The following is a 12,321-nucleotide window of genomic DNA, read 5'->3' as shown; positions in this document are numbered from 1 at the left end:
TAGTAGCTTTGGCTAGAGTCCCCTAAGCAGTCCCTAAGTGTTACTCACATTAGAAGAAACTTGAACAAAAACGTAAAAGTCAATTACTGAGAATGACAAGGAAAAATATGCAGTGCAATAAATTAATCCTTATAAATAATCAAGTTTTATAATCTTAAAAGTATGAGGATGCAACAGTGCCCAATAGTACACTCTAGTCACACTGCTGCATTTTACAGTATAATACCCTCCACATCCAACTGAATTCCAGCTGTCACCACGGTGCAGTAATTATCCTTTTAATGAGTAACAGTTGTTTTGTTTTTATCCACAAGATTTACTGAAAATTTCAAATGGAAGGGGGAAGAAAATTTCTCCTTCTTTTTAATGCTCTCAGGAATCTGTACAGCTTATATCTCCACTAACTCCCTTAGAGTTCTTGTTCTCAAACCTTAACATCTGACCTCTTTTTTTAAAAAAAAAATAGTCAGATTCCCTTTCAGCCCTTCCCTTCTCCATACATATGGATATTCAGTCTGATCTGCCCCAAAACCAGCTTTATGGCATTGTGTTTACTGGTCATTTTCCATGCAAAATCCCTGCAAAGCTCATTGTGCCTGTTCAACTTACTCCTAAATTAAATTCTTAAACCCTACTTCATACAAGACATTTTCTGAACTCTGGAGCCTATATTCCCTTCAACTTCTCTCTGCAGTTTCCCCCTCCGTATCATTAGTCCTTGGTTCATCCGTGCATGCCAAGATCCCCAGGGAAAAACACCTGCATGCCAAGATCCCCAGGGAAAAATACCTTCAGTCTCTTTTTGCAACTGCAAGTCAGCTCACTGCAGTCAATTCCAACTGCCTTAAGTTGGCAAACCCTGGTTCTCCCAGGAAGAAAAAGCACAATCCTGCCATTGGAGCTGGTGCAACCTCCACAACATAGCCCCCTCACTCAGCTCAACAGTGCACAACAGCAACATGAATGTGCCTCTTATGGGTTGCACACATACGGGGTACACAATAAATTTCAACTTTTGGCTCTGCTTGCTTCCCAAAACATTCCTCCTCTGACTCAAAGATTTTTACACTTTTTACATGGTTATCAGAAGACAGAGCTCTTTTGGAAATTTAGGAGGTGTAGGGCAATAAACTATTTGAATACAATTTCCCTGGGGATTTTCACTCCCTCTCTTTTTTCCATCTCTAAGACCTCCCTCCCACTCAAGAACTGTCACCTTAGGAGGGACACTAGAAAGTCAGAAATTGCAATCAGTGTATTCCTTTTAGCCATGGTGCATCCATGTGAAAGACTTCCTCAAATTAGCTGAGTAACATCATGATAATTTAATTCAAGATAATTGTAATGCGGATAGATCCTCAGAGCTGGGTTGCTATATGGGAAATAAAATATCTCAGTTTATTTCTCAAAAGAGAAAGCCATTGCTGAGCTCTTTCATCTCCTGTACCTGCCTACAGAAGTACATTTCAGAGATTTAGAGAACAGGGTTATCATACTCATCCTGTGAGTCAGATCTATTCATTTATTTTTCTTCTCATGGACCAAGTATTCTTTCAATTGGTGAAATAACTGTACTACCTGATTTAGTAATTAGACTGGCAATCTTAAGGGCCCTCAAGAGACTACAGAGAACATGAGGAAACTGGCAAAATTCCTTCTCTTTTTGAGTTAAGTGCTGCACATATATGCAGAACCTTTCAGGTTTCTGTGATATTTTATCAAAAGGCTTCAGATGAAACACAGTGCCTATTATGTGTACGAGACAGTATAGTTAGAGTTATTTAGTTGCTAAGCCTTCTCTGGGGAAAAACAGAAAAAGGGGTATATAAATCAAGAATCCTACCTGCAAGTAAAAAGAATGTTTAAGATTAGTTTACCTCTCTTCACAGCTTTATCAGTCTGCAAAGTCATTTTTTCTGGAAGAGTTATTTTTATTTAAATTACATTTTGCCTCTGGCTTTTCATGCTTTTGAAACTGGACAAAAGCTACAGGATTATTAACAGCCACTAGTAAATGGCTAACAATGGAAAGAAAATCTAGACCCAAGGCAAGTCTATACAAACTTCTGTTCAAACAGAAATGCCCTAGGAGAAATAATTTGCCACAGCCACCCTCCCCAATCAGCTTTCCAGTAAACCTTTAGAAAGCTGTCTGTAAGGAAGGAATGACACAGGAAAAATCAGCCTGGTAGGTAGTGTTAGAATAGAGCATTCCACTAAGTGCAAGAACAAAAAGAGAACACCACCGGCTCTTAACAGAAACTGCTGCTCAATAAAAAAACAAGGCAAGACCAGAGAAAAGGAAATGATTTTAGGACCCTTGAACAGCTAGGCAGAGTTCCTGGAGTAGTGAAAAGGGTAAAGGGAGGTTTCTGAACAAGATTATATTATCCATAAATCTATAAATCTTGGGTTGTGTGTACAATAGTTGAAATGACTTATATGTACTATCTTCATCCTTGCTTTAAACTTCGAAGTAGCCCTCAGATGATGAGATCGTAATCTGGGGCACTCACAGCACAGCTTGTGTTCTGGGAAGCATGGAATTGGTACAGAGAGATCTGGAAAAGCATTGCTAGCTTTGAAAACTGCACAATGTGACAGTGGAGTCCCACACATCAACAACAGGTGCTGCAAAAAGCACGTGTGTAGCAAGAATGAGCCCAGAAGATCCGAAGCTTGGAACACTTACTAAGCTCTGTCATATTTTGACCACTTCAGTGTGCTGCTAATGCATTTTTGTGACCAACCTTTTTAACAAACCCATAACTGGGTTCCATCAATTTTTAGACATGCTTGATGCAGCAGGAGAGGCCCATGCCACTACACAAAGACTAATCTCTTATTCCTGATGATCATCACCTGGAGATCAAACAATGACATTACAATCTGTTTAGATAAGATTAAAAAAAAAAAAAATCACCTTCTTCAAACTACGCTCCCTGTGTGTCAGATGTAATAAGAAGAAACTGTTTCTACAGGAGACATATAATCAATAACTATACTTATTGAAATATTGGTGTCTTCACCTAGTATGCAAACAAAGATGCCAATTGTCTCTTCTGACAAGTTCATGCTACTAAATGATGAAGCATGTCATTTTAGGAGTCTTAAGCAATGGTTACAAATGAAGAAAAAGTTTTTCATTTAAATATAAAGGCAAAAAGAATATCAATGATCAACTATTTGGAGTCATCCATTCCATCAAATGTGTAATTTAAACCCACTTTTACAGAAATGAAGGCTTTAGTCCTGAGAAAATTTGCATAAGCTATTTCTATTATCTAACAGATGAATAGTTCAAGGCATTATTACTTATTTACCCATTTGAAGCTTAATATCACTCAGAATACTTCCTGGATTAGACAAGTATTCTAGAAACATATACTAGATAAAAGGAACATTTTTTTTTTTTTTTGAGTTTTAACACAATTTGTACTCCATAGCCAAGCTATACTGATTGCAAAAACATGCTTGCAACTAGTAGCATTTACTACTATTACTAAACAACCTAGATGTTCAAATTTCTTGTGCTGATTATTACTTATCTGTTAGCAAACAACCAATTTATATACGACTCTTCTTTTCCTTTTCTGCCTTACAAATCAGCTTTATCAGCTGAAATTATCTTCAAAACAAATTTTGGTATTTCCTTAAGGGTCATAGCATCTCATGTCCATAGGGAGGTGCCAATGGATCCTGAGAGGCCTCAAATGTACAACTTCCCTGTTGCACTAAAGCTAGAATGCAATGTAAGAGACAATGAGGCAGAAATATGAAAATAAGTTCCAGACAAGGCTGACATAAATAGTTATGTAAGAAAGTAATGAAAAGAAGGTAGCATTAAGTAATAGAAAAAGAAGAGATTTGGGGGAAGAGTGGAAAATAGGAAGAAACCAATTTTATCCCAGAATGTTTTAATACAATTAAATACGGAAATGTATTTTTTCAATTATCTTTTGAAGCCAAAAATTCTTAGTGAAACATTACATACTTTAAAACACATAATGTGTACATAAATTGATATGACTTCTCTATTACTGAGCTACTTCATCTTGAACATGCATTCCATAAAAGTGCTGCTAAAGGTTCTCTTTCATTATATCTTGTAGTGAATTACAAATTTATGATTTTATACTTTTCATTTTAAACTTATCATAATTAGATTACTGTATTGCAAGGAAAAACACATACTTCTGCACTGAACATCTGTGTTGCCTGACATCCAGATATACAGTGTTTTGCGTTACAAGAGAAAAATGGCTAGTATTTCACAACACTACAGAGAACATGCTCCTACTATCTAGTTTCCAAATATTTAAGTTATACTTAGGGCACTTCAAAGGGCAAATTCTGTATCAAATCTGAATCTTCTATCACTTCCTCTTAAGCATTCATTTCTGTTGAAAATCCTCAAATTCAAAAAAAATTAATGCGACAGAACTATAAGTTCTAAAAATCCCATTTTGGCTTCAAAACAAAACAAACAAAAAATATCAGTTAAAGCAAGTGAGGAAAGTGTCTTTAAACGCTGCAAGAGCTGGCAACAGGTTTCATAAGTGCTTCCTAAAAATAGCTACAGCATCACTAGGGAGATGATAACATATGTTAACGCAAAAAAACTCCTGAAACAAACAAAAAAAAGAGCTTACTGACTTGATTTAAAATCCGGTCTCTCTAGAAAACAGTGATTGTTAAGCTTTGCTTTAGGCATTACAACTGTTTTTTGCATAAGCAACGGGGGAAGGAGAGATTAGTTCTCAGCTAGAGGCTCAGCTCTGGTCAAATAATTTTTCATACAATCATAGATACAATAAACTTTTTTTTTTTAAATTTACTACACATTCACACACACAGTACAATAGACTGCAGTTAAATACATGGATTTGAACTGTTTAACAGTGAGATTTGGGGCTACTCACAATTGGTAGAAGCACAAGTGACACTTCACCCCTTACGAAAAATCACTTCTGATAAATGCAGTATTTAACTGGAAGATATTGTATAAGATATTTAATATTTATACCACCTTTTTAATATTTAACATCTTCATGTTTGATCACAAAACACAAGTCCGGAAAAATATTTTAATTTCAATTTGAATCGTAAGAATAAGCCTCTTCAATTTCCTCAAGCTTGCCTTAAAGATGGGTGCTTTCTGGTTTCAAGCATTTGAAAGATGCTCCAATATCTGTTAAGTTAAAGTGAAATAATTCCATGTTTTTCTATATTCGCCAACTTTTTTACAGTTGTAATAATAAATCCAATAAAAAGGATTACATAGAAAGTTGGCCACTAGATTATGAAAACTCTTCTTTTAGAGTTTTATCACATTAAGCAACCCAAATACTTTATACAACTTCTAATTTGCAATATAAAGGAGAAAACCCTTAAAAGTGAGAAGTCTCTTTTACTAGTTCTCTGTAATACTTGAGCACACCAATCACAAACTGATCTCTCTCAAAGCTCCTGGCAGCAAGACACAGAAGTTAAATTGCTGAAAATTAATGGCAATAATCACTATGACAACAATTACAGCTTCAGTTTTAGTGGTCTCAAATCAATGTGTGATATCATATATGCTGCTGTAATACCTTATCATCAATCAATAAGGGAAAACCTGAACACCTTAACTAGAAGTAGTTTATACTTATTTGTTGGTCATCTCAGACAGGAGGATAATAATGTAATATTTTGTATTTTTAACATGATAAACTCTGAATAGAGTCCTTTTATCTTTTCTTACAGTCCTCCATATTCTTTTTAGTATCTCATCTACTGAGGATTAAAATTTACCAAACACCTTTAACTGAGTTTCGTTTCCTGATATTATGTGATACAACACCTACTCTATAAAATACTGACCGATAACAATTTACAATCCAAATATTGTCAAAAAAACTTCCAAATGCTTAACCTAATAACTACAAGACAAGGAAATTTCCTTATGCCATATTTGGGTGATTCAATTAAAGAAATAGCTTTTAAGATATAGTGCTTACTTTCTGTTGTTCATGTTGTTATAATTATTTGACAGAGATGGAGAGATCTTTGGTAAAGTTGAAAAATTGGATGCACCTGGGGACCTTTAAAAATATGAAAACGATAAGTTAGATAAAAATGCTGAGATACTTAAAAATACGAAAGAAAGCTAACAAATGAGCACTGCATATAAACAAGCACGAAAAAGGTTTTTTTCCTTTAAACTCAGATATGCACTAAAAATACCCAGGACATGCAACTCTTGGAATTCATCTTTTAAAAGCAAAAATACTAAACAACACTTTAAACTTTCAAATCATGTTGAAGAGATAGCTCTATTAAAAACAAAACAAAAAACAAAACCACAGTATTAAAAATTGTCTTCCATTTATAATATGACTATAGATATGTTGTTGTTCTGAAACCTTCAGCGTAAAGTTTCTAACAAGGTAATTTTATGAATTTTTCATTTAAGCATAAGTGGGTGTTGAGATGAGATATGAAAGTGATTAAGATACATATTCCAAGGTTAATTTAAAAATAGCATGAAACCATTTAATTAAAATTGTCTTATTAACATTGTTATAAAATCCCATGATATTATGCAGACTATTAAGCAAGCTATAAAATCTCTTTAGCCAAACATAGTAGCATTATTTCTCAACCCCACTGCATAAGCATATTTTTAAATATAAGAATACAGAACATTTTAATCACAAAAGACCCTCTGAATGTAACAATTAAAAACAACATACAGCTATCTTGCAGTGTATTTTTCTTTTCTAGATCAAATCTTACAGATATGCATGAAAAAGGCTCTCAAGGTATTGAGGCACCCTCATACTTCTTTGGGTAGACCGTACGCAGCTCCAACTGGGTTGGATCAAGCTCCAGCTGTCCATGTAAAGCTTTGAAATACATCTCATAAAATTAAGGCAGCAAAAAAATACTGCATGCTCAGGATTTTTTTTAAAAAACACATTTCAAGAACTAAAATCTGCAAGATAGACACTTTTACTCAAATGTACTTTCCAGTACATTTGGACATTTATTTTCAACTTATTAATAAACCTTTCCAAAAAAAATGCAATAATCTGTGAAAAAAAATATTTTTAAAATATTCTGACCAACATTCATAAAGCTTTTCCGTAGATTCTGTTTATCAGTCTAATTCCTCTTCTTCGAGCAATATTATCTTCAAAGAAGCAAAATATACTGAGTATGTCCACAAGAAAGATATAAAATTCAAGTCAGTTTATTCCTATTAAAATTCAAGGCAAAAATTAAATTATATACATGTAATTATTTTAGAAGAAGCTATTTGAAGTGAGTCATTTGGAACTGAAACTTGGTATTGACTTAATTTTCCAAAGAAATTTGAAGCTATTAAATAATATAAACCAAATGCAAATAGGATATTGTTTTAATATTAAAGCTTGATGTATAATAACTGATGCCTAAAATTTAAAAGTAACCAGAATAAACTACACAGGTTCAGTTTTCAAAGGAAAAAAAAAAGTGAATTTCATTCTTAAAGATGACAACAATCAGTAGATTTACTCCTGGTGCTGATATGCTGCCCATATGCTAAAATATCTATTTAAAACTCAACCTTTGCTATCAAATACAAAGTGATACTGACACAAAAAACATAAGAGAATCCTCTTCTACATGCTTACGGTTGCTTACGTTCTCGCTCACACCACTAAGTCCTGCATACAGAGATATAATGTAATACATGAGGTAAACTCTTCCCTGCATTTAAATATATAAAAGGTAATCAGATTTTAGATTAGCTTATTCTGTTTTTAGAAAAATAAATCAAATTGTGCCAAAAATAGTGAAATGTCTGCATTGTTACACTATGCACATTTATTGAGTGCATTTTAACATGAGAAGATAGTGTTATGAAATATTATAAACAGCAGTATTTTTCTACATCTCTATGTATTTCAATATTTGAGGTAAAAGTTAATCAATTGAATATTTGCATATATTTAATGTTTGTATACAGAGTGGTATGTCTGGCATTCTTGTAATCAATTACAAAGAAAAAAATCTACTTTTGTCAGTTAGATTAACTGAATTCTGCATAATTTCTTATCAGAGCCTTGACTAGTTAAATGATATTCTGAATCATGAATATATGATCAACTAATACTTGAGTTAATTCTGGAGTTTCTCAAATTATTAAGTATGTCAAAGTTGCGGGGACTTAAAGCACGCATCATGATTCAACACACCATTTTAAAATTTACAGACTTTAAGATTACTTTAGGAACATGATTACAAGGAGATATTTAAAATTTAATCATTGATTTTTTCCACCTAATTTTACCTTGTTGTAAGAGAAAAGCAGCATTAACAATTTGTTTTGTCATTTCGTCTCTTTAAACAGGAAAAGAAGTAGGAATGAGGAGAAGTACGACTAGCATTCAACATCCCTATCTCAAGTTTGTAAATATCTATTTAGCATCACGATATAGCTGACCATTGAACTCAGAACTGTACCAGAAGACTGTTCTTCCTTCTGTTTTGGTGAATGGCTAGATCCAGACTATATGCACTCCCATGGACAAGCTACCGAAAAGATTCTGGGTAGTAAAAACAGAAAGAACAGTTCTGCCCTGAATTTCTGTTTGGCATGCATAGAAGACTCTCTATGGGTTTGACTTGAGCTCTTGTCTGAAGTCCTTCCATTTTATTGGTGGAACTTGCTTTACATTTAACATATCTGTATGTGTTTGTTTACAACAGTGGAATGAAGCACGTTCCCTGGGAGGCCAAAGGCCTGTCGTCCAGAGCCATGCATGAGCTGCCAAGCAATCTTAACCCTCATTGTCAATAGCAACCACGATCTCGGTCTACCATCCCCTCCAAATATGCTTTGAAGCCGCCCAATACATTTCACAAATAACTTATTCTGTTCATCCATATTTATAAGCACGTCTTTGTAGACATACACATAGGACTCCTTGAAAACCTACAATCAAGCAAGCAATGGAAGACTACTATCAAAATTAGAGAGATGAGGGGAAAAAAAAAAAAAACCAAAAAAACACCAAAACTATGTGCTGCCATCCCATTTACCAGTTCCTCCAAAAAAAATAAATTGCTGTAAGTGGGCAATTACATCGCAGTACTCCTGTAATAATGGAGGTTCTGCAACATCTGAGGGGAATCAAGCCACCCAGAAGTGTACACAGGGGACAAGTCTGCTGAAGAAAAAGAAAAAAGAAAAAAAAAAGCAGAAGATAGAGATGCTAAGAAAGCCAGGTGTTTTTCAAAGCCCTGCTTTAAATCACAGAGATGAACCCCTAAGTCAGGAATCACTAAGGCGAAGGGAAAGAAGATCATGTGTACTTATCACTGCATGCTTCTCTCTCTCCCACTCCTCCAACTGTAACCCATTCTTCACTAAAGTTCTGGTTTGATCTCTTCAAAGGTTTCTGTGTTTTACACTGTCCTCCATTTCAACATATCTTAAAACAATTTTTAAACCTTCACAAGGCACAACAAAATATATGTTGCTGCTTCAGATACTCTACTTCTAGCTAAGAACAACAGGATACAACCTAACAAACTGTATATATTCTGCATCCCAATGTTATGTGTTAGGGAATATATGATTTCCACACTGTATCTGGCAGTCAATTCTCTTGTCTTTATTCCTAATAACTGACCAACACTCCTTTCATCGGGAAAAAGCTGGAGCTTTAAAAAAGCATACAGGCTGAATTCGTAACTGGAAGTATAAGAAGTCTAATACACCAAGTCTGGTAGAAGACTGCTACACCAGTATTTATTAATAATTCGAAACACAACTATAACAGTCAAAGTAAATTCTCCCTACGTAAAAAAGTTACATGCTTAATGGAAAAAAACTGCAGCACCAACACAGAAAAATCTGTAATTCTGCCCCAACCCAAATCTACCAGTAGTGTACTGGATAGCTGCACCTCATCTGGTTTAGAGCAGATCTCTAAACAAAACAAACTCTGAGACAACATACAGAAGAATGAGGTAAACTAGTGAACAACAAGAAATTACTCATGCTTCAAAAACAGTTTTGTTCTAGACACTCACACATTATTGGCTTATCACAAGAAAGGCCTAAATTAAATAATATCACCACAATATATCTTCTTTGACTAGCTCATTCAAGTCTGCAGTCCAATTCAGAGTTGGCACGAGAAACCAAAATCCAATGCATAAAAAGAATTGCAGCTAAGACCAAAGTTAAGACCATCTCTGCACATCCTAGGGCAAACCACTACCTTGTTTTTCCTCTCTTAAAACAGCTGGTGGAGTAGGATAATTATAATGCAAAAAAGATTCAATATTGCTTTAAAATATATGTAAAATATCATAGGCTACAGTGCAGATGCTAATCACATTTTTCTCGCTAGCAGTAATCCATGTGGCTAGATGCATTTGAACATAGGACATGGATATGCCTAACTCAAGCCTAATCCAGATCTGATGCTTGGCACAGAGGAACATCCCAATATGCACACAGCTATTGAAAAATTCCTTTACAGGAGGCCATTCCATGAACACCATATCCTAGACAAATCCTGAACAGGTGAAGATGGCCAGAAAGTGCAAAGGTGATGAAAAATATGTCCTTTTTTAGCAGATAAAAGTTGATTATACTATCTTGAGCTTACCACAAAAAGTCCCAAAGGAACAAACTAGTTTGAAATGAAACTGTTTGCTTAATCAGCAAGAGAAAGGTAAGAAAGTAAAAGACATAACAGCAAGGTGACTGTGGATACAGAGAAAAGGTACCGTAAAGTAAGCCAGATTACAGTCTATTATTCTATGTATCCATGCACTGTGCCCATGTTCTCACCCTTAACAAAGTAACTTGTAGCTTTTCTGGATATAGGCAATTCTCCTGGAAGACACCAGGTATACCTGATCACTGGCAGTAACACATATGATTTCTCACACTCATATGAATGAACAGTTAATGACTTGACAAAAGAACATAAATTTGAAACTCTGGCTGTCAAAAAGAAAAAATATCACTAAATGGCCTTGTTTCTCATATGCAGGAGAAGTAGGACAGCAAACCAAATTATCAGCATAGCTGGAGAAACAACATCAGGAACTGTGTAACAGATAACTTTGAAATATGTATTTTTCTGTATTGCACTAAATGATCACTAAAAACTCTGGTGAATCTTGTGAGCTTTCTGAAATTAAGCTTTTGTCTCATTAACCTTATGGTTAATTTATACTGTGCTTTAACTAGAGTTAGTGATCAACGGTAGAGACAATACGTAAAAACAGACAACACAGCAAAACCATTGCAAGCAGAGAACAACTCTTTCCCTCCTATATGCCTTGATTTCCAGCTGTTTAATATTTTATTTAGATTATATTTTCAATATTTCAGGTAAATTTTTTGTTTTATTCTTTCATTCTGTCATATTCATTATATTTATAGACTATGCAGAATTTTCTTTTATTCATCCAGCATAGTGGATATGCAAAGTAGAGTCTTAAAGGAATATTTTTCTGTGATAGCTAAAGTCCATGAAGGCATGGTTAGAATTATGCTGCTATACAATTTACCTGTTCTAAAGCTAGGTTTAATAAGTTACACCAACTATCGTGTAGGCTGTTCTCTTCTTACAAAAAATAACTAATTCAGTTAATTCTATTTCTTTGGGGGGAAGGAGGATGAAAGGCTGGTATCTTAACATTCAGACATTGATGCTCAGGGCATGCATTTGTTGGGGTTTCTCAACCCTGAGTTAACTGATATCAAACAAACATGTTTGTTAAAGCTAACACAAAAACATCTCTGCTGTACATTACGGATGTCTGATGTTTACCCACATGGGCTCAGACACACGGTTATCATAGTCTAAGAAGTTATTACGCATCAGCAAACTGCAGGATGGCTCTTCAGGTACTGGTAGGCAAGCTTTGACAGCTCTCGCTTTTATGATTTAAGACACCAGAGTTAAGTCCCCAGTTGTCAGCTCTATCCTCTACAGTTATCTTTCTTATAGCGAAGTCAGTAGAAAGGTGCACTTATCTGCACATTAATTACTTGAGGAAAAAAAAAGATTTTAAATCTCTTGGTAAAAGATAATACCTTTCATTTCAGTAGGCAAACTTAGTTTTTCTTTTGAAATATCATGGATGTTTTTTCTTGAAAAAAACTTAGGCTATACAGGCATTAAGTATTTGAGTAAAAATACCTTCATGCTCTTCCAAAAGGATAGCTATATATCTTTAATTCATAAAAAATATTTTACTTAAAAACCATAGGGACCTAGCTCAAACAAAAATGAAGCAAGTCTTTAGTGATTTTCCAAGATA

The 12,321-nt window shown here is 34.6% G+C and overlaps 1 protein-coding gene across 1 annotated transcript in view; it reads right to left on the bottom strand.

Moving 5' to 3' along the window:
- Window positions 1–12,321, bottom strand: part of USP15 (ubiquitin specific peptidase 15) — a 66,818-nt gene that overhangs the window by 18,940 nt on the left and 35,557 nt on the right. Inside the window, exon 7 of the mRNA XM_026092360.2 lies at window positions 6,003–6,086. Within this exon, the coding sequence (XP_025948145.2) occupies window positions 6,003–6,086 (84 nt within the window). The remainder of the gene's footprint in view (window positions 1–6,002; window positions 6,087–12,321) is intronic.

This window comes from Dromaius novaehollandiae, chromosome 1 (genome assembly GCF_036370855.1).
Source record: "Dromaius novaehollandiae isolate bDroNov1 chromosome 1, bDroNov1.hap1, whole genome shotgun sequence".
NCBI lineage: Eukaryota > Metazoa > Chordata > Aves > Casuariiformes > Dromaiidae > Dromaius > Dromaius novaehollandiae.
The sequence above is the reverse complement of the archived record's forward strand: the minus strand, read 5'-3'. Positions and strand labels throughout refer to the sequence as shown.